At 44.6% G+C, this 26401-nt stretch overlaps 1 protein-coding gene and 1 pseudogene across 1 annotated transcript in view; one reads left to right on the plus strand and one right to left on the minus strand.

Moving 5' to 3' along the window:
* The window catches only part of CYP27C1 (cytochrome P450 family 27 subfamily C member 1), a 30383-nt gene extending 17950 nt beyond the window's left edge, over positions 1-12433 (minus strand). The window contains exon 1 of the mRNA XM_064382230.1: positions 12152-12433. Coding sequence (XP_064238300.1) covers positions 12152-12433 — 282 coding nt within the window. The remainder of the gene's footprint in view (positions 1-12151) is intronic.
* Positions 12434-22696: 10263 nt separating this feature from the next.
* On the plus strand, positions 22697-25573 carry LOC105723990 (spliceosome-associated protein CWC15 homolog; annotated as a pseudogene).
* Positions 25574-26401: the final 828 nt, after the last annotated feature.

The following is a 26401-nucleotide window of genomic DNA, read 5'->3' on the forward strand; positions in this document are numbered from 1 at the left end:
TATACACTAACAGTGAACAATCCAAAATGAAATTTAAAAAACAATTGAATTTGCAATAGCATTTAAAAAATAAAATACTTGGCCAGCTGCAGTGGCTTATGCCTGCCTGTAATCCTAGCACTTTTGAGAGGCTTAGGTGGGTGGATGGCTTGAGCCCAGGAGTTTGAGATCAGGTATGGCAACATGGCAAAATTCCGTCTCTTAAAAAAAAAAAATACATGGCTAGGTGTGCTGGCTCATGCCTGTACTCCCAGTACTTTGGGAGGCCGAGGTGGGCAGATCATCCGAGGTCAGGAGTTTGAGACCAGCCTAGCCAATATGATGAGACCCCATCTCTACTAAAAATAAAAAATTAGCCAGGCATGGTGGTGTGCACCTGTATTCCCAGCTACTCAGGAAGCTGAGGCAGGAGAATGACTTGAACCCAGGAGGCAGCAGTTGCAATGAGCTGAGACTGCACTACTGCACTCCAGCCTGGGTGACAAGAGCAAAACTCTGTCTGTATATATATATATATGTATATAAAAATTAGCAAGGCATGGTGGTGTGAGCCTATAGTCTCAGCTACTCTGGAGGCTGAGGTGAGAAGATCATGTGAGCTCAGGAGGCAGAGATGCAGCAAGCAATGATTGCATCACTGCACCCGGGCTTGAGTGACAGGGCAAAACCCTGTCTCAAAAAAAAAAAAAAAAAAAGATAAAATACCTAGAAATAAATGTAACAGGAGGTGTAAAACTTGTACTCTGAAAACTACAAAACGTTATTTAAAGAAATCTAAGAAGTCTGAAATAAATGGCAAGATATCCCATGTGCATGGATTGGAAGACTTAATATTGTTGAGATAGAAATACACCCCAAAGTGATATATAGATTCAGCACAATCTCTGTCAGAATTCCAGTGGGCTTCTTTGTAGAAATTGATAAGCTGATCCTAAAATTCATATGAAAATGCAAGAGACCCAGAATAGCCTAAACAATCTTGAAAAAGAACAAAGCTAGTGGACCCCCATTTTCTTGTTTCAAGACTTAGTACAGGGGGAGGGGCCAAGATAGCCAACTAGAAGCAGTGGCGCTCAGAGGCTCCCACTGAAAAAAACATCACAGCGTGTAAATCCTTCACTGGCAACCAGGGAATACAGGTTCTCTCATCAAAATTGACTAGAAGGCTGGTGTAACCCGTGGAGAGAAGGAAGAACAGTGTGGTGCGGAGGCCCACCTGAGAGCCACACGGGGAAGAGGAATCCCCTGCCTCCAGCCAAGGGAGGTGGTGAGTGAGCGTGCTACCCAGCCGGGGAACCTGTTTTTTCCACAGAATGGAGCATCCCACAGATCGGAAAATCCCACTCTCAAACCCATCCCACCAAGGCCAACCGTCTCAGCCTTGGTACACATCGATTCTTACAGCCTCTCAGCTGGAATCTGCTTAAGTCTACTGAACTCCCGGCGGGAGCGGCGACCAGCACCAGCGGCAGCTGCCTACTGTCTCAGCTGGTTGAGCTCCTTCGGGAGGTGCAGCAGCCAGCACTGGGACTCACAACCGTCTAACACACTAAGCTCCCTGGGCGTGGGAAGGGTGGCACCCATTTCTATAGCTCCAGGCAGTGCTTTCCCCCTGCTGGAGCCAGGGAGGCCAGACGGCTTGGTCCCAAGACTTGTCGTCACAGCCCAACACACCAGCTGTGGCAGTCGGCAGCCAGAGTGCCTCTTCAGGCCCAACCCTGGCCTATCCTTCCTCAGTGGGTGGGGCTTCCCTGCAGGATCTCCAATAACTCCAGCCAGAGGTGGCTCAGGGGCAGAATTTAGATCTCCCTGTGCCTGAGCCCCCGGAGGAAGGGGTGGCCACAATCTCTGTGGATCAGCAGACTTAGCCTCTCCTCTTGGTAGTTCTAAGGAATCTGGGCAGCCCAAACGAGTGGGTTTCCCCACAGCAAAACACACCCTCTCCACCATGGGACAAAGTGCTTCGTTAAATGGGTCCTGCTCCCTGTGCCATCCAACTGGGTGAGACCCTCCAAAAGGGGTTGTCAGACACCCTGTATAGAAGCAATCCTACTGGCATCAGGCTGGTGCCCCTCAAGGTCAGAGGTCCCAGAAGAAGGAGCAGGCACCCATTTTCGCTGCTCTCCAGCCTCCTTGAGTGACATCTCCATGCGCGGGAGCAAATCAGATAATCAGATAAATAGGGCCTGAAGTGAACCCCCAGCAAACTGCAGCAGCCCTACAGAAGAGGGACCTGACTATTGAAAGAAAAACAAACAAGCAGAAAGTGACAACAACAGCATCAGTAACAACAACAAAAAGGCCCCAGAAAAACCCCATCCAAGGGGCAGCAGCCTCAAAGACCAAAACTAGACAAACGCATGAAGATGAGAAAGAATCAATGAAAAAATGCTGAAAACCCAGAAGGCCAGAGTGCCTCTTCTCCTCTAAATAATCACAATGTCTCTCTATCAAGAGCACAGAACTGGACAGAGGATCAGATGGACAATCGACAGAAGTACACTTCAAAAGATGGGCAATAAAAAACTACAATGACCTAAAGGAGCATGTTCTAACACAATGCAAAGAAGCTAAGAACCTTTATAAAAGGTTGGAGGAATTGCTAACTAGAATAACCAGTTTAGAGAGGAACATAAATGACCTGATGGAGCTGAAAAACACAGCATGAGAACTTTGTGAAACATACACGAATATCAACAGCCAAATCAACCAAGTGGAAGAAAGGATATCAGAGTGTGAAGACCACTTTACTGAAATAAGACATGCAGACAAGAATAAGGAAAACAATGCAAAGGAATTAACAAAGCCTCCAAGAAATATGGGACTTCCTAAAAAGACCAAACCTACAATTGATTGGAGCACCAGAAGGAGATGGGGAGAACGGGAACAAGCTGGGAAACACACTTCAGGATATTATTCAGGAGAACTTCCTCAATCTAGCAAGACAGGCCAACATGCAAATTCAGGAAATACAGAGAACACAATTAAGATACTCCACAAGAAGATCAGCCCCAAAACACATAATCATCAGATTCTCCAAGGTCGAAATGAAGGAAAAAATGTTAAGAGCAGCCACAGAGAAAGGCCAGGTCACCTACAAAGGGAAGCCCATCAGACTAACACCAGACCTCTCAGCAGAAACTCTATAAGGCAGAAGAGATTGGGAGCCAATAGTCAACATTATTAAAGAAAATAATTTTCAACCCAGAATTTCATATCCAGCCAAACTAAGCTTCATAAGCAAAGGAGAAATAAAATCCTTTCCAGAAAGGCAAACGCTGAGGGATTTTGTTCCCACCAGGTCTTCCATGCAAGAATTCCTAAAATAAGCACCAAATGTGGAAAGAAAAAACCAGTACCAGCCACTGCAAAAACATACCACAATATAAAGACCAATGACAGTACGAAGAAACTGCATCAACTAGTGTGAAAAATAAGCAAATAGCATCATGATGAAAGGATGAAATTCACACATAACAATACTAACCCTAAATGTAAATGGGCTAAATGCCCCAGTTAAAAGACACAGACTGGCAATTTGGATAAGGAGTCAAGACCCATCAGTATGCTGTATTCAGGAGACTCGTCTTACATGCAAAGACATACACAGGCTCAAAACAAAGTGATGGAGGAAAATTTACAAAGCAAGTGGAAAGCAAAAAAAAAAAAAAAGCAGGGATTGCAATCCTAGTCTCTGACAAAACAAACTTTAAACCAACAAAGATCAAAAAAAAAAAAAAAAAAAAAAACAAAGAAGGGCGTAACATAATGATAAAAGGAACAATTCAACAAGAAGAACTAACTATTCTGAATATATATGCACCCAACACAAAAGCACCTACATTAATAAAACAGGTTCTTAGAGATCTACAAAGAGACTTAGACTCCCACACAATAATAGTGGGAGATTTTAACACCCCACTGTCAATATTAGACAGATCAACGACACCGAAAATTCACAAGGATATTCAGGACTTGAACTCAGCTCTGGATCAAGTGGACCTAGTAGATGTCTACAGAACTCTCTACCCCAAATCAGCAGAATACACATTCTTCTCAGCTCCCCATGGCACTTATTCTAAATTTGACCACATAATTGGAAGTAAAACACTCCTCAGCAAATGCAAAAGAAAGAAATCATAACAGTCTCTGTGACCACACTGCAATCAAATTAGATCTCAGGATTAAGAAATTCAATCAAAAACACACAATTTCATGGAAATTGAACAACCTGCTCCTGAATGACTCCTGGGTAAATAATGAAATTAAGGCATAAATCAAGAAGTTATTTGAAACCAATGAGAACAAAGAGACAAGGTACCAGAATCTGAGACACAGCTAACGCAGTGTTAAGAGGGAAATTTATAACACTACATGCCCATAGCAGATAGCCATAAAGACCTCAAATTGAAAGCCATAAAGACCTTTTAATTGACATCACAATTAAAAGAGCTGGAGAGGCAAGAGCAGACTAATCCAAAAGCTAGCAGAAGACAAGAAATAACTAAGATCAGAGAAGAATTGAAGGAGATAGAGCCACAAAAAACCCTCCAAAAAAAAAATCAATGAATCCAAGAACTGGCTTTTAAAATAGATAGACTGCTAGCAAGACAAAGAAGAAGAGACAGAAGAATCAAATAGACACAATAAAAAATGATAAAGGGGATATCACCACTGACTCCATGGAAATACAAACTACCATCAGAGAATACTACAAACCTCTCTATTCAAATAAACTGGAAAATCTAGAAGAAATGGATAAATTCCTGGATGCATACACCCTACCAAGACCAAACCAGGAAGAAGTTGAATCCCTGAACAGACCAAAAACAAGCTCTGAAATTGTTAGTCTACCAACCAAAACAGCCCAGGACCAGATGGATTCACAGCTAAATTCTACCAGAAATATGTAGAGGAGCTGCTACCATTCCTTCTGAAACTATTCCAAACAACTTGAAAAGGAGGGACTCTTCCCTAACTCATTTTATAAAGTAAGAATTATCCTGATACCAAAACCAGGAAGAGACACAACAAGAAAAGAAAACTTCAGGCCAATATCCCTGATGAACATCGATGCAAAAGTCCTTAATAAAATACTGGCAAACTGAATCCAGCAGCACATCAAAAACCTTATCCATCATGATCAAGTCAGCTTCATACCTGGGATGCAAGGCTGGTTCAACATACACAAATCAATAAACATAATCCATCACATAAACAGAACCAAAGACAAAAACTACATTATTATCTCAATAGATGAAGAAAAGGCCATTGATAAAATTCAACATCCCTTCAAGTTAAAAACTCAGTAAACTAGGTATCGATGGGTATTAATATGTCAAAATATTAAGAACTATTTATGACAAACCCACAGACAATATCATATTGAAAGGACAAAAGCTGGAATCACTTCTTTTGAAAATTGGTACAAGACAAGGATGCCCTTTCTCACCACCCCTATTCAACATAGTATTGCAAGTTCTGGCCAGGGCAATCAGGCAAGAGAAAGAAATAAAGGTATTTGAATAGGAAGAGAGGAAGTCAAGTTATCTCTGTTTGCAGATGACATAATTTTATATTTAGAAAACCCTATCATCTCAGCCCAAAAACTTCTTGAACTAATAAGCAACTTCAGCAAAGTCTCAGGATACAAAATCAATATGCAAAAATCACAAGCATTCCTTTACACGAGCAATAGGCAAGCAGAGAGCCAAATCATGAATGAACTCCCACTCACAATCACTACAAAGAGAACAAAATATCCAGGAATATAGCTAACAAGGGAAGCAAAGGATCTCATCAAGGAGAACTACAAACCACTGCTCAGGAAATAAGAGAGGACACAAACAAATGGAAAAACATTCCATCCTCATGGATAGGAAGAATCAATATCGTGAAAATGGCCGTACTACCCAAAGTAATTTAGAGATTCAATGCTATTCCCATTAAACTACCACTGACATTCTTCACAGAACTAGAAAAAAAAAACTATTTTAAATTTCATATGGAATCAAAGAGCCCATATAGCCAAGAAAATCCTAAGCAAAAAGAACAAAGCTGGAGGCACCATGCTACCTGACTTCAAACTATACTACCAGGATACAGTAACCAAAACAGCATGGTACTGGGACCAAAACAGACATATAGACCAATGGAGCAGAACAGAGACCTCAGAAATAACACCACACATCTACAACCACATTCTCCTTGACAAAGCTGACAAAAACAAGCAATGGGGAAAGGATCTTCTATTCAGTATATGATGCTGGGAAAACTGGCTAAACACTGAAACCGGACCCCTTCCTTATACCTTATACAAAAATTAACTCAAGATTGGATTAAAAACTTAAACATAAAACTCAAAACCATAAATGCCCTAGAAGAAAACCTAGGCAATACCATTCAGAACATAGGCATGGGCAAAGAGTTCATGACGAAAACACCAAAAGCAATTGCAACAGAAGTCGAAATTGACAAATAGGATCTATTTAAAGAGCTTCTGCACAGCAAAAGAAACTATCATCAGAGTGAACAGGCAACCTACAGAATGGGAGAAAATTTTTGCAATCTACCCATCTGACAAAGGTCTAATATCTAGAATTTAATGGAATTTGAACAAATTTACAAGAAAAAAACAAACCACCTCATCAAAAAGTGGGCAAATGATATGAACAGACACTTCCCAAAAGAAGACATTTATTGTAGCCAACAAACATATGAAAAAAAGCTCAACATCACTGATCATCAGAGAAATACAAATCAAAACCACAATGAGATACCATCTCACACCAGTCAGAATGGTGATTATTAAAAAGTCAAGAAACAGTAGATGCTGGCAAGGCTATGGAGAAACCAAAACTCTTTTATACTGTTGGTGGGAATGTAAATTAGTTCAACTATTGTGGAAGATAGTAGGGGGATTCCTCAAGGATCTAAAACCAGAAATACCATTTGACCCAGCAATCCCATTACTGGGTATATACCCAAAGGAATATAAATCATTCTACTATAAAGACACATGCACACATATTTTTACTGTGCACTATTTACAATAGCAAGGACATGGAACCAACCCAAATGCCCATCAATGATAGACTGGATAAAGAAAATGTGGTACATATATACCATGGAATAAAAACAAATAATAACAAATGAGATCATGTTCTTTACAGGGACATAGACGAAGCTGGAAGCCATCATCCTCAGCAAACACAGGAACAGAAAACCAAACGCCATATGTTCTCACTCGTAAGTGGGAGATGAATATTGAGAACACATGGACACAGAGAGGGAAGTAATACACACCAGGGCCTGTTGTGGGGCTGAAGGGAGGGAACATAGAGGGCAGATCCATAGATGCAGCAAACCACCATGGCACACGTATACCTTTGTAACAAACCTGCACGTTCTGCACGTGTCCCATTTTTTTTAAGAAGAAATATTAAAAACAAAAAGACAGTACAAACCTGCACGTTCTGCACATGTAACCCTTTTTTTTTTTTTGAGGAAATAAAGGAAAAAAAAAAGACTTAGTACAAAGCTACGGTAACTAGAACAGTGCAGTACTGGCATAATCACTGGCAGAGAATTAAGACCCAAACATCTGTGGTCAACTGATTTCCATCAAGAGTGACAAGACCATTCAATAGGAAAAGGATTTGTTTAATAGTCTCTTAAACAAATGGCACAGGGACAATTGGATAGCCACAAGCAAAGAATCAATTTATACCTTTTTCTCATGCCATATTAAAAAAGCATCTCAAAATGGATCAAATATCTAAATGTAAATGCTAAAACTATAAACTCTTAGAAGAAAACATAAGGGTAAATCTTCATGACCTTGGGTTTGGCATAATATCTTAAGATATGATCCCAAAAGTACAAATAAGAAAAGAAAAATCAATAATCGGACTTCACCAAAATTTAAAACTTTTATTCTTCAAAGAACATTATTAAGAAAGCAAAAATAAGGCCGGGCATAGTGGCTCATGCATGTAATCTTAGCACTCTGGGAGGCCAAGGTGGGTAGATTGCTTGAATCCAGTCTAAGCAACATAGCAAGACTGTGTTTCATTAAAAAATAAAATTAAAATTAAAAAAAAAGAAAGTGAAAACAACACTTAGGATGGAGAAAATATTTGCAAAGCACATATCTGATAAGGGACTTGTACCTAGAATATACAAAAACTCTTACACGTCAGTAGTGAAAGGAAGGAAGGGAGGGAGGGAAGGAGGGATGGAAAGGAGGAAAGATGGGAGGGAAGGGAGGAAGGGAAAGAGGGAGGGAGGGAGGGAGGGATGGAAGAACCCAATTAAAAACTGGGCAGAGGATCTCAATGGACATTTCTTTAAACAAGATACACGAATTACCACGGTAAATAAGCACATGAAAATATGCTTAACATCATTAGTCATCAGGTAAATGCAAATCAAACACATGAGATAGCACTTCACATCCAGTAGAATGGCCATAATCAGAAGGACAAATGTTGACAGGGCCGTAGAAAAATCAGAACCCTCTTATGCTGCTGGTGGTGATGCAAAATGGTACAGACACTCTGGAAAACAGTCTGGCAGTTCTTCAAAAGGTTAAATATAGAATTACTATTTGACCCAACAGTTCCACTCCCAGATACATATCTAAGAGAAATGAAAATACATGTCTACACAAAACCTTACACACAAATGTTCATAGCAGCATTATTCATTATGACTAAAAGGTAGAAACAAACCAAATGTCTATGAACTGATGAATGGATAAGTAAAATATGGTATAGTCATACACTGGAATATTATTTGTCCATAAAAAAAATAAGGTACTGATACAACTACAACATGGATGAACCTTAAAAGTATTACACTGAAATGTTTAAAGTAAAAGAAACCAGCCATAAAAGTCCACATTACATGATTCCATGTATATGACATGTCCAGAATAGGCCAATCTATAGATACAGAAGCAGGGGAATAGGAGAGTTGGGGGTGATAGCCGATGGATATGGGGTTTCTTTTTGAGGTCATAAAAATGTTCTACAAGTTGACTGTGGTGATTGTTGTACACTTCAAATGGATGAATTATATGGTGTGTCAATTATTTCTTAAGGAAGCTATTACCCCCCACCAAAAAAAATCACAATAAATGTAAATGGACTAAATTTTTCAATTAAAACACAAAAGTGATGAGCCGCTAACATGGCTCTGCATGACATAGACAGGGCTGGGCTGGGGAAAGTGGCTAAGACTCTCTTTGGTATCTGCCCAGCTTTCTTATCACTCCAACTCTCAATCTCAGACAAATAGCAGGCCAGAAGGACTGTCATTGCTCTACTCTTATGCTCACTCCTTCTGGAGACCTGAGTGAGGTCCACCTGCTCCAAAATGAAGACACTTAGACTCAAGTGGAATGAATCCATCTCCAAGGGGTCACTTCTGCCTAATAAATAAGTGGCCCCCAAAGAGTTCAGGTCTCTAAAGGAGCCCACTGAAGGAATGACTGGTAACAGGAACTATTGGGAAATGGGCCACTCCTCAAGGAAATCCAGCTACTGAATTGGTGCAATCAGCACAAGGGAGCTGGAGGTAGAAATGATACAGATAGTTCTCAGCACTTGGGCCATGGAAATATACAGTCACAGTACTTAAGGGTTTGCTTAGATGTTAAGCACAGACTCTGGAGTTTAAATCTGGGCTTACAGTTTACTAGCGGGGTAACCTTTGGAAATTAGGTCCCACTGTGCCTCAGTTTCCTCACCCAAAAAATGGAGAAATAAGTTTCATGTAAGGCTTGAAACTGTGCTTGGCACATGGAAAGAGTTCTAGAAATACTGATTTTTATTATTTGTTATTATTACAGTTTCATGACACTAAGCTTATTTGACCTTATCATAACCCATGAGAGGGATGGGGATTGCTAATCTCCTTTACAGATGAGAAAACTGAGGTTCAGAGAGAATAAGTGACTAGCCCAAGGCTCCTTGGGTGGCTGCAGAGGGCCCGCACTGGAGGGCAGCACTCCTGGCACCGGCCATCCTGCAGCTCTACCACACCCTGAACAGCATCTGGTGACCCAGATTATGATTTCTACTCTGCCAATCACTAGCTACCTGACCTTAGGCAAGTCACTTCGGTAATCACCTGGCTTTTTCCATCTATAAAATGAGAGGTGAGCTGTGTAGGTGCATACGAAGAGCCCCTGTTAGCTAACATTCTGTGATTGCAGGATGAGTGCAAGTGAACTGAATGTGATTGGTCACAGAACAATGAGCAACTTGGAGAGTGGGAAGAGAGGGTTTTTCTAGAACCATGTGTTCGAAATTGGGAGTCCTCAGAGGGGCTGCAGGAAGGTGAGAGTTCCCACAAGTGCCATATTTGAGGGCTGGGGTAGTGCCACTTGGAGAGCAAAGGAAAAGGAGAACTCAGAAGAGGATACAGCTTGGAACAGCGGGGTCCTCTCTGCGCTGGGAGAAAGCACCAAGTGAGTCAGCTGTGACTCTGTGCCCCAGGGCCCTGGGTGTGGTGAAGGAAGCCGTCTGAGCAGCGGGCAGGAGGGGCTGAGCTCAGGGTGAAGGCTGGCAGCAGGGCGGGTCAATGGAAAATACCCATCTGAACTGCCACATGTCCTGACTGGATACAGGCTTTAACAGGGTCAGTCCCAAAGAATCCAATGTGCGTGGAACAAACTCTGGGTGAGGTGTGAGGATAGAAGCAGATGGCAGCAGGTCGGATAAAAAGAAAAATTAAATTACACTTTAGAAAGCAGGCTGTATTGAACCCATCAACAGCAAATAACAAAATACTTTTTAAATTTTAATTCCTGGAGGAATTTAAATTGCTCCTCACGCACGCGTTTTTCTTTTAACGACGTTTGGGGCTTCTCCGTTACGTTCATTGACTGAATGGCTGATGGAACGAATAAATGACTGAAACCCAGGTAGGGAGTTAGAAGAGGCTTCGATGGAGGAGAGTTTTGAAGGACCGGAGCTCTGGGCAGAAGGACAGAACTGGGTGCGAAGAGAAGGGGGCGTTCTCGGAAAATGCCAAAGGGCCCTATCCCAGAAATAACAGCGCGTGCTGGGACAGGCGCCGCGAAGGGCGCAACGGGGTGACATTGGGAAAGACAGGACTCAGGCTCCAGGTGGGAAGCTAGCGGAATTCGCCGGCCCCAACGCCTTAGCGGGTGTCTGGGACCCCGGGCTCCTCCCACGTCCCTGCCTCCAGTCCCGGCGCGGACTCCAGGTGTCGACCCCAACCGCAGCTTAGAGGCTACGGAACCCCGAGCCTCCGAGCCTCCGCCCCCCACCCCCATTACAAAATACAGAAGGGACTAGAAATGAATGCAACACGGCCTCGGCCACAGGAGGACACGGAGCTCCGCAGAGCCTAGCGCTCCCCTCGGACCGGCCCCGGGCAGAGCCCCCTCAGCCCCAGCTCCGCGGGTCCCGCCCGCGCTCCATTCCCGGGCCCCGGCGGCGACCACCAGGCGCCCGCGGCCCCTCCCCAAGTCTCCTCCTCCGGGACCTCTGTCCGGGTCTCCTCCCCGCCGTCCCATTCCTGGTTTCCCTTGGAGGAGCCTCCACCCCGGGTTCCCCAACCAGGCAACCCCTGCCTGAGTCCCTCCCCGGGACCCGTCCCTGGAGACCCAGCCCGCAGCCTCTCCCCGGCTACCACTCCCCGAAACTCCATCCCCGACTCCCCTCCCCGCCACCTCCTCTCCAGGGACCCCTGCTTGGATCCCTCCAGGGGACCCCTCCTGGCTGCCACCTCCTGAGACACCCATTCCCGGGGCCTCTTCCCCGCCGTTCCTTTCGGACCGCGTTCCTCAGCTCTCTCTGCCTGCTGCCCCTCTCCGGGGTCCCCTTCCCGGAGACCCCTCCCCAACGCCCCCGCCCAGCTCCGCATTCCTGCCTCCTCCACCCCGGATCGCCTTCCGGGCGTCCTCTCCTCAGCCCCCCTTCCCGGGTCCCTTAACCGGACAACCCCAGTTCAGGTCCTCCCCGCCCCCCACCGCGGCGCCCCAGGCCCGGGGAGCCCTGCCCACCTCTCCTCCCCGGGACCCGCCGACCGCGCGCCCCTCCCCGGCGCCCTCCCGCCCGTGCCGTCCGCCCTCCGGGCAGCAGCCCCAGCCAGCTCCCTCCCGGGGGGCGCGCGCTACCTGGATCTCGTGGATGCGGCTGAAGCCGTCCCTGAAGAAGAACTCCGCCAGGTTGGCGAGGGTCCGCGGCCCCGGCATGGCGGCGAGGCTCCGGGGACCCTCGGCCCGGCCCCCGGCCGGCGGCGCTCCCGGCCGCCCCGCGCCATTGTCCTCCGCCCGCGCCCCCGCCGGGAGCCGTGCGCCCCCGGGTTGGGGCCGCCGCGGGGCCCCACCACCCAGGAGCCCACCCTGCTCGGGCACCGGTCGCAGCCGGGCCCTCAGGATCCGCGCCAGCAGGGCCATGGCGCTCGCCTGCGTCGGCTCGTCTGAGCAACTTTGTTTCGGGGGCTGCCCTTTGGGTTGCCGTTTCCTCCGTCTTAACTTGTTGGAGCAGCGCTTCTCCGAACTCCTGCCGCCTGGGCATCAGTTTACACAGACCCTTATTAAAGGCTCCCTCCCCGGGGGCTGGGAAAAGGCTGTGATTAGACGGCAAGAGAATGAGGCTAGTATTATTTCTTCACATCATATTAATTCACACTTCAAGCGTTCCTTGAAACCACCAAGTTTTAAGGCCAACCCCACTTCCAACGGTAACCAAAAGAAAGAAAAGTCTACTGGGCTTTTTAAAATTATTTCCGTCCTCCGAAATGACTACTGAAGGTGTACTAAAGAAACCTTTGGTCTTTCTTGCATTTTAGAAACAGTTATTTGATTTCAACTCAGATTATTGTAACTCAGCGTTCAAAGGCGGGGCGGAAGAAAAACGTGAGACGATTTTGCACGTAGTTCCTACTCTTGTACAATGACCGCATTAGTATCTTGCCTCGGGCTTTCATAAAGACGATCAGGGTCAATTAGGACGGCTTTCCCTAGGCTCACTGCTTTTATTCCACACACCATTGGAAGCGGTGAGGACCAGGTGAGGGTGAGCGACTTTGAGCGTGGGGCGTTTGCGGCCTCACAAGGACGGGTCCTGTTGCACAAGGCTTGGAGACGAGAACCCACCTTCATGCAGAGGCGAGGAGAGGAGTCCACACCTAGATTCAGAGCCTAGCGCCCGGCAGCACAGCGAGGGACTGAGCGTGGGAAAGGCCAGAGGTGCGCCACGTGGTTTCAAGGAAGGGCACTTTACTTTTCCTAGTCAATTGTTCAACAGCTCACTGAGTTACATCATTTCAAGATTTCATACAGTTTGTACTCATGCATCTAAAGGTAAAAAATAAGATTTTTTTTAAGTCTACAAAGTACTGTTAATAAGCATTTTTTTTTAAGACCAGAGAGGGAGGCATAGGGTGGTGGCTCACACCTGTAATCCCAGCACTTTGGGAGGCTGAGGCAGGCAGATCACTTGCGCTCAGGAGTTCGAGACCAGCCAGGCCAACATGGTGAAACCCCATCTCTACTAAAAATACAAAAAGTAGCTGGGCAGTAGTGGTAAGTGCCTGTAATCCCAGCTACCCGGGAGGCTGAGGCAGGAGAATCGCTTGAGCCCAGGAAGTGGAGGATGCAGTGAGCTGATCCTGCCATTGCACTTCAGCCTGGGCAACAGCAAGACTCCATCTCAAAAAACAAAAACAAAACAAAACAAAAAAACAAGCAAGAGGGCTCTGGCAGTGTTGCCAGGCTGGAGTGTGGTGGCTATTCACGGACACTGTCACTGGGCACTACACCTTCCAACTCCTGGACTCAAGTCATCTCCCACCTCCGCCTCCCCAGGAGCTGGGAGTACAGGCACATGCCACCACGCCCAGATAAAAATATTTTATTTTATTTTATTTTTTAGACACTGGGTCTCACTACGTTGCTCAGGCTGCCCTTGAACTCCCGGGCCCAAGCGATCCTCCCCCTGAGTAACTGGCACTACAGGTGCAGGCCACTGCACTCAGCTAAATATTTTATTTTTAATGAATAGTTTATACCTTTACAACTCTGTGAAATCTACATTGCATTTGAATAATTGAAGTATCATGTAGGTGAAGCAAAGAAGGCTATAGTTATTCAACTTACAGAATTTGATTAATAATGCCAAGTGCGGTGGCTCACACCTGTAATCCCAGTAATCTTGGAGGCCAAGCAGGAGGACTGCTTCAGCCCAGGAGTTCAAGACCATCCTGGGCAACACAGCAAGACCCAGATACTAAAAATTTAGCTGGGCATGGTGGTGTGTGCCTGTGGTCCCAGGCAGAAGGATTGCTTGAGCCTCAGAAAGCCAAGACGTCAGTGAGTCATTATTATACCACTGTACTTCAGCCTGGGCAACAGAGCAAGACCCAATCTCTAAAAAAAAAGAAAAGAACTTGACTAATAAGTACTGCAGCACCTCATTTATAAGGCATGATAGCTGCAAAGTGCTCAGGGTAAAACCTTGAAACTGCCTTTAGGAGCCCACATAACCTGTTTGAGAAATAAAGCAGGTACACAAATACAAGCCAGGTTACTCTGTCACAAAACTGGTACTGAATATGTTTGGAATTTGTGGCAATAAGCGATCACATCTAGTTATAGGGTAGGAAGGAGCAGTGCAAAAGAAAGGCCTCCTGAAGGAAGTAGCATTCAGGCAGGAATTGAGGAAAGGACCCGTTTAGCAGGCCAACGTGGCTAGCCAACAGAGGCTGAAGAAGGGCACGATCGACTTGCTCTAGGGGAGTCTCCGAAATTTTTGCAGGGAGTTACGGTCCTCAAGAAGTCATTAAAGGACCACATATGTAGAAGTCAATTCAGTCCAGACACTCTGGATGTGAAACTGCTCAATGTAGATAAAAAATGATTTATGGTTGTTAAACAATCATATATGTAACTGTTCAATATAGATAAACAATGATTTTAGAGGCAGCTGGTTCTCTACGAAGGCTAATTAAGGAAAAGATGAAAGAGGAGAAGGAAGAATACAGAGAAAGACAGGGAGAAGAAAGATTTAAACACACATGGAGACAGGGTTCTCCAGGGCTCCCTGAAACTCCCCTGCTCTCCTGCGTCTTAGATATCATCTCTGCTGATGTCTAAAGCTAGTTTCCATAATTATAGAAATAAACAAAGATACAGTTTCTGAAATTTGCCTTGAGCCCTAATGATATTGTCGAAGGCTATTTTTTTTTATTATTATACTTTAAGTTCTGGGATACATGTGCCGAACGTGCAGGTTTGTTACATAGGTATACAGGTGCCACGGTGGTTAGCTGCACCCATCAACCCATCATGTAGGTTTTAAGCCCCGCCTGCATTAGGTATTTCTCCTAACGCACTCCCCTCCCCTTGTCCCCCACCTGCTGACAGGCCCCGGTGCATAATGTTCCCCTCCCTGCATCCATGTGTTCTCCTTGTTCAACTCTCACTAATGAGAACATGCAGTGTTTGGTTTTCTGTTCCTGCGTTAGTTTGCTGAGAATGATGGTTTCCAGCTTCATCCATGTTCCTGCAAAGGACATGAACTCATCCTTTTTTATGGCTGCATAGTATTCCATGGTGTATATGTGCCATATTTTCTTTATCCAGTCTGTCACTGATGGGCATTTGGGTTGGTTCAAACATGTTTAAGGACAAATTTCTGTTTGAGTCAGCAAAATAAAGAAATCCAGTTCCAGTACCAAGAGAAATAAACCACAAAACACTTTGCCGAATGGAAACTTGTTCTGCAATGGTAAAGCATGACTTTAACTTCAGCCAAATTACTTCCCAGGAGTTAAACTAATTCGTGATCTCACTGTCCACTGAGAAAAACTGTTCTTAGTCTGTTCAAATCATTATAATATAGACTGGGTGACTTGTACACTTGTAAATAGTGCTGCAATAAACATATGTGTGCATGTGTCTTTATAGTAGAAGGATTTATAATCCTTTAAGCCAAAGGCTATTTTAGGGTCTCAGTGCATTGGTATAAATGATCAGTCTGAAACTCTGCAACACAGCAGAGTTTCTTATTACTTTCTTATTACTGTTTTGTAGGTAACTATTATTAGTGGAAAACATAAATGAACCCAGAAATAGAATAAATCACCCCGATTGGAAGAATATGTTACATATATGTGTAATGTTACTTCGGTCTCTGAGTTTTCTGTAAAAATATTGCCTTTATGATAAAAAATTATTTAAAATAAAAGTAAATGATTGTCATAGTTGTGAGGAATTCGGTGCAGGGGCTGGTGCGCATAAAGGAGGGAACGTCGTAAGAAATCTTAAATGTAAGTTTAGGAAAACCGAAAAAAACTTTTCCAAAATAGGAAAACACCGTCCATTTGTTTGTTCCTTCCCTTCCAGTGAGCAAGAAAAACAGAAGTGAGGTTCCAACGGGAGGGCGCCGCTTGTCCCTGTCCGAACTTAAACCAGGAGATTCCGTACAGATGTATTCCTTCAAGAAAACCAGCCTGTTGGCAATAATCGAGAAGCGTGAGCTCTCCCCACAACAGCCAGGGACAGCAGCAAAACAGGAAAACGGGTTGCCCTCTAAAAGGTAAATAAACTCCATACACAATAAACTACCATCTGTGGAAGTAAAACGGAGAGACAGTGTTTAACACCTCCCAGAACTCCAATCCAGATGACCACGGAGACATCTCTAGCATGCAGGGCAGAGATGTCAGGGCTGTTAGGTAAGCAGAGGATGATGAAGGGTGTATACCCCTGGAATAGGACAGGGATAGTCAAACTGGAGCTCAGAAAAGGGAGCTGCTGTACAAGACATTCTAGGAAGCAACCTCTGAATTCTGAAACCCAGACCTCCTGGTCACGGTGGCGCAGGGATGATCTTCCAAGCTTCCCTGTGGTCTGCATGAAATTCTCTCAGCCATGCCAGCTTCCTGGGCTTCAATCCCAAGCCACTGACCGGTTTCCACTTAATAATTAATGGGTAAAAAGGAAAAAGAATTAAAGAGATGATCTTGTTACTTTCCCCGGAGTTGTCAATAAAAAGGAAGAACAGGGCCAAGCGCGGTGGCTCATGCCTGTAATCCCAACACTTTGGGAGGCCGAGGCAGACAGAACACAAGGTCAAGAGTTCAAGATCAGCCTGATCAACATGATGAAATCCCGTCTCTACTAAAAATTAGCCAGGTGTAGTGGCATGCACCTGTAATCCCAGCTACTCAGGAGGCTGAAGCAGGAGAATTGCTTGAACCCAGGAGGGGGAGGTTGCAGTGAGCCAAGATCATGCCACTGCACTCCAGCCTGGGCTACAGAGTGAGACTCCATCTCAAAAAATAATAAAAAAAAAAATGGCAGAACAGAAAGAAAACAAAACAAAGTTATGCCAGGAGACAGAACTGAGAGATCTCAAATCGTCTCTACTGTGAATCGGGTATTGCTACTGAAGCTGTGATAATCCTGGTCACTTGACGCAGAAAATAAACATTTCTTCCTACAAAGAATGTGGGCATTTTCCAGTGGGATTTGTCAGTCAGCAAAGCCTTAGCAGCAGTTTTTTCACTGTCAAAATGCTCTAACTTTTCATAATGAAGAATTGTTGTTTTCATTGACCAGCTTTATCAAATACTGGTTTACGTTTTAAGCATGTGCTGAGCATCACGCACTATCCTAGGCACCTCTGAAAACATTTGGTCCTCACAGCTACCCTGTGACATGGGCACGTTATACTCCTTCACAGATGAAGAAACAAGGTAAAGAGACGTTCCCAAAAGAGTTAAGTTAGGAGCAAAGTTAATTCTTGAACCCAAATCTGCTTCCAAACTTTTTACACCTTTCATCACACCTGCTTTGCATGAAAGTGATGAGAATTTTGAGTAGGCACTGAGTAGGGGCTGTGCTGCACGTCACTCACTGTTTCTGAGCCACTGATGATGGGACGGTAACTGAGAATGAGACTTGGTGAATTCCGAAAGGAAGGTATGCATCAGCAAAAACCGCAGGGGGAGACAGTAGGTCTGCTCGCTCGCCTTTCTTTGGAAAGCCTTCCTCCCACACTCCCCAGCAGTGCTCCTCAGTCCCAGAGGTTTGGATGGGGCTGGCTCCCCATGGCCCCTCATCCGGGGGTTGGCGGCAGAGTCGGAGGCAGAGTCCTCCATGGGAGTTCTGCTAGAACAATCACTGCAGACACGCTCTTGTTTGGGGATTGCAATCTGAAGGCCCCTGGAAGCTTGGGAATGCAGGCAGCCATCTGTCCAGAGACCAGCTGATGGAGAAAGCCCTGGCACCGTCATGGGAGACACCTGCCATCCAGCTGTGCCTAGAGGAGACCTACCACCCCCTCTTTAAATTCCAGCTTTGTGAGTCAGCACATGCTATCTCTCTCTCTCTCCCTCTCTCTCTCTCTCTCTCTCTCCCCAAAGTGGCATTTATTTTAGTGGCTCAGGGTGTGGTATTCAATCTTGCAGATTCAGATTCAGTTCTGGGAGAGTCTCACCAAATTGCCCTTTTCCAGCCTGTTTCCTCCCTTGGACATCGACAGGGTCCAGTCCAGGCTCTTGCCTGTGACAGAGCTGCCATCCTTTAACTCTTTCCCAGGCTTCCTTGTTTACATAACACATTTCCAACCAGAGCCGAGAGCCATAAACATCTTGAGGGCTGGGGCGGTGTCTGACTTATGGCTGGATTCACCCAAGCCAATGCAGAGCGGGAACCTAGTGACACTCAAACATGTTTAAGAGCAAATTTCTCTTTGAGTCAGCAAAATAAAGAAATCCAGTTCCAGTACCAAGAGAAATAAACCACAAAACACTTTGCCGAATGGAAACTTGTTCTGCAATGGTAAAGCGTGACTTTAACTTCAGCCAAATTACTTCCCAGGAGTTAAACTAATTCGTGATCTCACTGTCCACTGAGAAAAACAGTTCTTAGTCTGTTCGAATCATTATAATATAGACTGGGTGACCTGTACACAGCAGACATCTATTTCTACTAGGTCAGGAGGTGGGGCATCTGAGATCGGGTTGGGTTCTGGTAAGTGCTTGCTTCCGGGCTGCAGACAGCTGTCTTCTCGCTGTGTCCTCAGGTGGTGGGAGGGCAAGCGAGCCTTCTGGGCTCTTTTTCATAAGGGCACTAATCCCACTCATAAGGGCACCATTCTCATGACCTAATCACGTCCCAAAGGCCCCACCTCCTCGTACCATCATCTTGGGAGTTAGGATTGCATCAGTTAATTTGGAGGGACACAAGCCTTCAGACCACAGCAGCTGTAGTGCAGACTTTGCCAAGGCCTAGTGCCTCCTTCTGTCATCTTGCAGGTGCAGCTCAGAACGGCAGGAGCTGTGTCCTGGCCCCCGTCCTGAGGAGCTGGCCCTGGCCAGCACCACCCACGCCAGGTGGACCCTGATGCCTCACACAAGATGTGCACACAGGACACAGGCACTTCATGGAGCAACATATTTTTATTTAAAAATATGAATTATTTGGAACAAATAGGGCACAGAGGCTTTATAGATTAAGTAATTTGTAGGTTTCTTATTATTATGGCTTCTAAATTACCTAAAATCACTCATTCAAGGCTTGTTTTTAATTTTGTTTTGAGAGTGTCAACTCTTTAACTTGAGATGCCATAGGAGGGGGTTTCCTCTCAGGATTCTTTTCTTGGATATGTCATTTAAATTCTGATACTTATATTCCCTATTGGAAAACACATGACTGATGACAGTATCATTGCCTGATTTGTGTGCCATACTTATAACTTACAACATACATGATTTTAGCATACATTCTTTTCATGTGACCCTCTCAATAACCCTTTGACAGGGCAGGTCAGAGACTAACTACTATAGATTATTCAAGTGGCTGCTCCAAGTCAGACAGAAGGCAGACAGCCAAGATGACTCTCGTTTTCCCAACTCCTAGTCCCACACTCTTTCCTCTCCCCTTACGTGTTCTGATAGAAATCAAACTTAGGTTTGAAAATATCTTACTGATGTATTTCCTGCCATGTTGATCACCACCTGCGGACCCGGACTCAATGATCAATGAATAAAGGCACTCTCACACCTATTTCAGTGATTCAAGTGGGCTAGGGATGGTTGTGAGCTGCTTTCAGAGGGTGACCAAGACCCCTGTCCCATCCTCACATTTATTCAGTAAAGATTTCATAACAGAGGTTCTAAGTCAACAGACGTGTGGATAATTAACATGGTTAAAAGAGTGGTTTTATGAATGATAAAAGCTTTAGGTTCTGAGGCCCAGAGTAAACACTATTAACGGGTAATTCCCCTGTGATCTCCCCCTGAGAGGACCATCCAACACAAAGTTTACATGAGGAAACAGAGGAGAGACAAAGGGATTGGGGTAAACGGACTTAACTGGGAAAGCTTCTTATTTCTCCTATCTTTTCCCTAATCTAATGTAAATGAGCCAGCTGCCTTTAGCCTGTCCCAATAAAACCTTTCAGCCTTCCAAAAGGTTTGAGAAGACAATCTATAACTTTCCCTAAGATTTCCCTAATATTTTGCCAGCCACCCAGAGTGAATCTCAACATAACATCCCGGAATTTGATGGGAGTGCCATCTATTTGTTGTGATCTGTGATTGTTGAGTTCCTTGTATGTGGAAGATACCAAGCCAAGTTGACTAGAATGTGAGCTTGCCTACCCAGACACCAATTCCCATGTCCTTTGTCCAGTGGTATTATTTCAAGTTTGCTCTTTTTGGTGCACAGTTTTATGAGTTGTGAAAACATATACAGTTGTGTATCCCCACTACAGTCAAGATATAGAACAGTTCCATCACCTCAAAAAATTTTATGCTCTTTTCTAGTCAACTCCAGCTAGGCCCTTATAGTTTTGCCTTTCCCAAAATATCGTATGCACAGAATCATCCAGGAGACAACCTCCTGAATCAGGTTTCTGGCTCTTAATGTAATACATTTGGGATTTACCATGTTATTTCATTTATCAGGATCTTGTCCCTTTTTCTTGCGGAGTAGTATTTCATCATAGGAATTTACTCTCATTTATGGATCATTCTGATCAATTCAGGACATTTGGATTATTTCCAGTTCTTGGTAATTACGAATAAAGTCACTCTAAGCATTCATGTACAGATTTTTGCATGAATAAAATACTTAGGGGTGAGAATGCTGCACTCACAGTACATTTTTATTCCCTCAACGCTTTCCTGCCCCATTTAGGGCTGATTTCATCATGTTTTGATCTCATCTTAGTCAACTGTTGTGTCAGCATTGAGCCCACAAGAGGCTACATGGCTTCCCAGTAAAGCGAGAGACTCCCAGAAGACTGATTCCAGAACAGGGCATGCACATTCCTGCTTCTGAGCCCTGCTGCACCGCTCCTCATTACTCAGGCAATGTCTGCTGTCTTCTCTGCCTAGTTAATTGCTCCCATCCCTGGGACAGGTCAAGTTCCACTCCTTCATGGAAGCTCCTTCTGGCCACCTCATAGCACAGAACATGCCCTCTCTTTCCAAATCACTTTGCATCTATCTTCTGCCATGCCATCCTGCCTTGTGACATCTTTGAGGTTGGTATCTGTGCTTTTCTGCATTAAACTTGAGGGCTTTGTAGGTACAGGATTAGGATCCCCATTTCATAGGTGTGGAAATTAAGAGCGAGAGAAGCTAAGTGACTAAGAGAAGGTGGCACTTGCTGATCACCCACTACCAGATGCTATCAGGCCTCCCATAAACAGCACATAGTCCCCTCTTCTTTAGATGAGAGCGCTGAGACTCAGAGAGGTGCAGTTATTTGCCCAAGTCACACAGATGGGCACTGAAAGCTGGTTTAATTTGGCTTCACACTCAGATCTGTCTATGGCACATCTGGGCTTCGAGCACCATCTAGCAGAAAGCTCTAGGGCACTCGGTTTTAGAACTGACAGGGGCCTGTTCTCCCACATACTCCAGGCTGCACCACCTTTTGATTTCCAGGCTAACTCCTCACCTGAGCCTTCCCCACCTTCCAGGGCAGAGAGTGTACCAGGCTGACTGATGTTCTAGGCAAGAATGTGGGGTGCTTAGGGATGACCATTGTGCTGGGTTCTGCCATCCCTGACACTATGGTCTGAATATTTCCCTCCAAATTCATGCATTAGAAACTTAATCCCCAATGCAGCATTGGGAGGTGGCTCCAGCCTCATGAATGAATTAAAGCTGCTATAGAAAAGGGTTTGTAGGCCAGGCACAGTGGCTCACACCAGTAATTCCAGCACTTTGGCAGACCAAAGCAGAAGGGTGGCTTGATGCCAGGAAATCTACACCAACCTGGGCAACATAGTGATACCTCATAAGAAAAAAAATTTAACCCAGCATGGTGGCACATGCCTGTAGTCCCAGCTACTCGGAAGGATGATGCAGAAGGATGGCTTCAGCCTAGGAGTTTGAGGCTGCAGTGAACCATGATTGTGCCATTACACTTCAGCCTGGGCAACAGAGCAAAACCCCATCTCTAAAAATAAAAATAAAGTTTAAGAAAGAATTCGTGGGAGTGGCCTTACCCCTTCTGCCCTCCGCCCCGTGAGGACACAGAAAGAAGTTCCTCATCTGATGCTGTCACCTTAATCTTGGACTTCCCAACCTCCAGAACTGTGAGAAGATAAATTTCCTTAAAAAATAATCGAGTCTGTGGTTCTGTTATAGCAGCACAAACAGACTAAAATACCGCCCTTTCCCTTCGCACGTGCCCATGGGCAGGCTTCCAGAGGAGCCCGGTAGCAGCCTGGGAGCCCCAGGGTTTGCAGGGGAGCTCCCAGGACAGCTGTGCCTGCAGGAAATTGGAGAAAGAGAAAATATTCCTGTTTGCTCTCTATTCAGTCACCTTTTAGGGTTCAGGCCTTTGATGTCTACCATTGCATTGTTTTTCTTTTACCTATAATCTTTGTAAAGATTCACTGCCCCTACCTTGAAGTGAGAATCAATATTTCTCCATAAAATCACCCTAAGTCTCTGGCGGGCTGACATCTTTGTTAGGCCAGTGGGAAAAGCTACATCGATTTCCACCATCCATGAAAGTCTTCACAGCCTTCAGACTGGGCCGTGAAGTCAGAGGGAGTCAGGTGCTGAAATGTGCACAGACGAAGGTAAGCCACCAGCAGGGTGAACCAGATCCGCTAACAACCAGCCTCCTTTGAACTGTGAAAGGAAAAGTGTTATAATAATAACTATCATTTATTGCGCATTTACAATATACCAGGCATTATACAAAACATTACACGGTTTGTCAGTTAATTCTCATAAAAGTCCCATGAGGCCAACATTCTTATTTATATTTTATAGATGGAGAAACTGACACGGAGGATCCCTAGATGGACCATGGCCCCCACACAGTAAGCATTACAGTCAAACTTCAAACCCAGGTCTCAGGCTCCAAGCCCAGACATTAGCAAACACTGTGTGCTCACAGCTAAGCTCTCATACCAGAGCACCAGGGACAATGTATGGGGAATAAACGGTCTCTGAAAATACTCTGGCATTCTGTGACGCAATATTGTGTGACTGAAAGCAACAGTAGTGTAGAAATCGGAAGAGTGGATCTCGGTTTGTGGCAGGGCTGTACCTTAGTATTTGACCTTAGGGAATTCACCCAAACTGCTTTTGCCTCTATTTCCTATTTTATTTCTCCATTATCAGATCAGAGCATAAGGAATATCTGAAGAACATATCTAAATTCCAAAATGAAATCCAGACATCTCTCAGAGAAAAACTTCTTTAAGATGAGACACTTGTGAGGCAGTAGAACGTCTCATCATTAATAAAGATTGACTGTGAAAATCTTTTAAGGAAAAAAAATCCAGATGAGAAACCAGAAGGAGTAAAAGTTTATTTACACCCAACACATGACTTTCCTAGCAAGTACTCCTACCTGGGACGACCCTGCACTCCACGGAAGAGGCAGACACACAGACAAGGATGTGTCTCAAAGGGTTCCAAATGTGCCAGCATCCAGCAAATGCTGCTGACAAAGAGACGGGCCACAGGGCAGGCCGACCACCGTCTAGGAGGTGGGCATGTTACTGGGATGGATGACTTCCAGCGTCCCCTGCAGTATGGAGAAGCTCTGCTCTTTCAGCACTGAGCCCTCCCTGTTTCCCATTTCTTCCTGGGCTCTCTCCTTGCTGTCCACTTCCAGGCAGAGGGGGAAAGCACCAAGAGCCTTTGACAGCCACAAAATAGATTCAAAACCCGAGTTTCTCAGTTACCAGCTGTTCGGCTGGACAGCTTAGTCGGCCTCTCTGAGCTGCAGTCCCCTTGCGTGGACCACGGAGCTGGTAACAATTGGATGCTGGAGAGGGCACCCATAGACCCGTAAATTCACAGTTCATGATGAGGGACTGAAGGCTTCCCCCAAGCCAGGTGCAAGACAGGCACGTCTGGTCTTGCCATTGCTACGCAACACTGCACTGGGATCCTAGCCAGGGCAATTACATAAGCAAAAGAAATAAAAGAAGTCCCTGTTGAAAAGGAAGAAGTAAAACTTCGGTTTTGCAAACAACATGATCTTGTATGTGCAAAACTGTAAGAATTGCCCACAGACACACATAAAATGTTATTAGCGCTAATAATCAAAGTCAGCAAAGCTTCAGGACACACGGTCAGCAAGCAATGTTGGTTGTATCTCTACACACTAGCCCTGAACAATCTGGAAATGAAAGTAAGAAAATAACTTCACTTACAATAGCATCAAAAAGAGTAAAACACTTAAGAATAAATTGAACAAAAGAAGTACAAGAGTTAGACTTTGAAAACCATGAAACATTGCTGAAAGAAATATTTTAAGACCTACAGAAATGGAAAGACATCCCAGGAGCGAAGAGTCGTAATGGCGTCTGTATGATCTTGGGAGCCTGCTGCATCGGACCTCAGCAAATCATAAAAGTTGACAACCACAGCCAGGCCAACCTTTGAACCTGCAAGGGGTGGAAGAGGAAAAGGAGAAGGTGATTTAAGCCAACTTTCAAAGCAGTATTCAAGCAGAGACCTACTTTCTCATACAAAGATGAAATACAGACAATACTCGGGATGCCCCTGAAGAGGTTTGTAACCGTGACTTCAAGAGAGAGTTAGGAGAAAGAGAGAGAGCTGCTGCAAGAGACAAAAACAGGGATCGTCCAACCCGAGAACAGACAACCTCCTCTTCAGTGTCAAAAAAGCCACAGTTAGACCAGATTCCTGCTGCCAAGCTTGATGCAGATGACCCTCTAACAGACGAGGGAGGTGAAGATTTTGAAAAAGAAAGTGACGATGATGATACTGCAGCTCTTGTTCCAGAACTGGAAAAAATTTAAAAAGAAAGAGCTGAAGAGCAGGCCAGGAAGGAATAAGAACAAAAAGCTGAAGAATAGAGGATTCGTACGGAAAACATTCCGAGTGGAAACCTCTCCTTAATCTCACTGGCCCATGCCAGCCTCAGGCCAACTTCAAGGTAAAAGAAGGCGGGATGATGATTTTGTCTTCAAGAACTGTGCAAAAGGTGTAGATGACCAGAAGAAAAAACAAAAGATTTGTAAATGACACACTGCGATCTGAATTTCACAAAAAGTTCATGGAGAATTCGATTACGTAGTACAGTTTTATGCGCTTAAATGAAGACTGTAAAACGTAAAGGATCATTCTGACTTTTTTTGGACGAGTTGTTTTTCTTTTCCCCCGTCCAAATCGTGTGTAGGCTTCCCTAATTTTAAACTTCTATCTTTTCCTTTAGTGTTACCTTACTTGATAATGGACTTGGGAATAGGTTTAACCCAGTTTCTGTTTTCTGAATGTTTCCAGTACTACTTTTTCTTGGGAAAAGCAAATCTGCCTGTAATAAATATTTTTAATCTAAAAAAAAAATGGAAAGACATCTCATTTAATATATGAATTGTGAGACTTAATCTTACTAATCTTACTAATACTCCTCAAATTGATATACTCATTCAATGTAATCCCTATCAAAATTCCAGCTGCCCATTTTGCAGTCATTGGCAATCTGATTCTAAAATATGTATAGAAATGGAAGAGACCCGGAATCGCCAAAAACATCCTTGAAAAGGAAAAACAAAGTTGAAGGACTCATACGCCCTCATTTCAAAACTTATTAAAACTTGCTTCATAGCTACAGTAATCCAGATTATGTGGCACTGGCATACAGATAGACATCTACAGCAGAGGAATAGAATTGAGAGTCCAGAAATTACCCCATAGATCTAGGATCAATTTCACTTATGTATTTATTCATTTTCTTTTTAGAGATGGGATCTCGCTATGTTGGTCTCGAACTCTTAGCCTCAAGCAATCCTCCCATCTTTGCCTCCCAAAGTGCTGGGATACAGGTGTGAGCCACCACACCCGGCCCAATTTCATTATTGACAAAAATGCCAATACAGTTAAATGGAGAAAGAATAGTCTTTTC

Source organism: Aotus nancymaae, unplaced genomic scaffold (assembly GCF_030222135.1).
Source record: "Aotus nancymaae isolate 86718 unplaced genomic scaffold, 86718_ANA_hifiasm-v0.15.2.pri h1tg000029l, whole genome shotgun sequence".
Lineage (NCBI taxonomy): Eukaryota > Metazoa > Chordata > Mammalia > Primates > Aotidae > Aotus > Aotus nancymaae.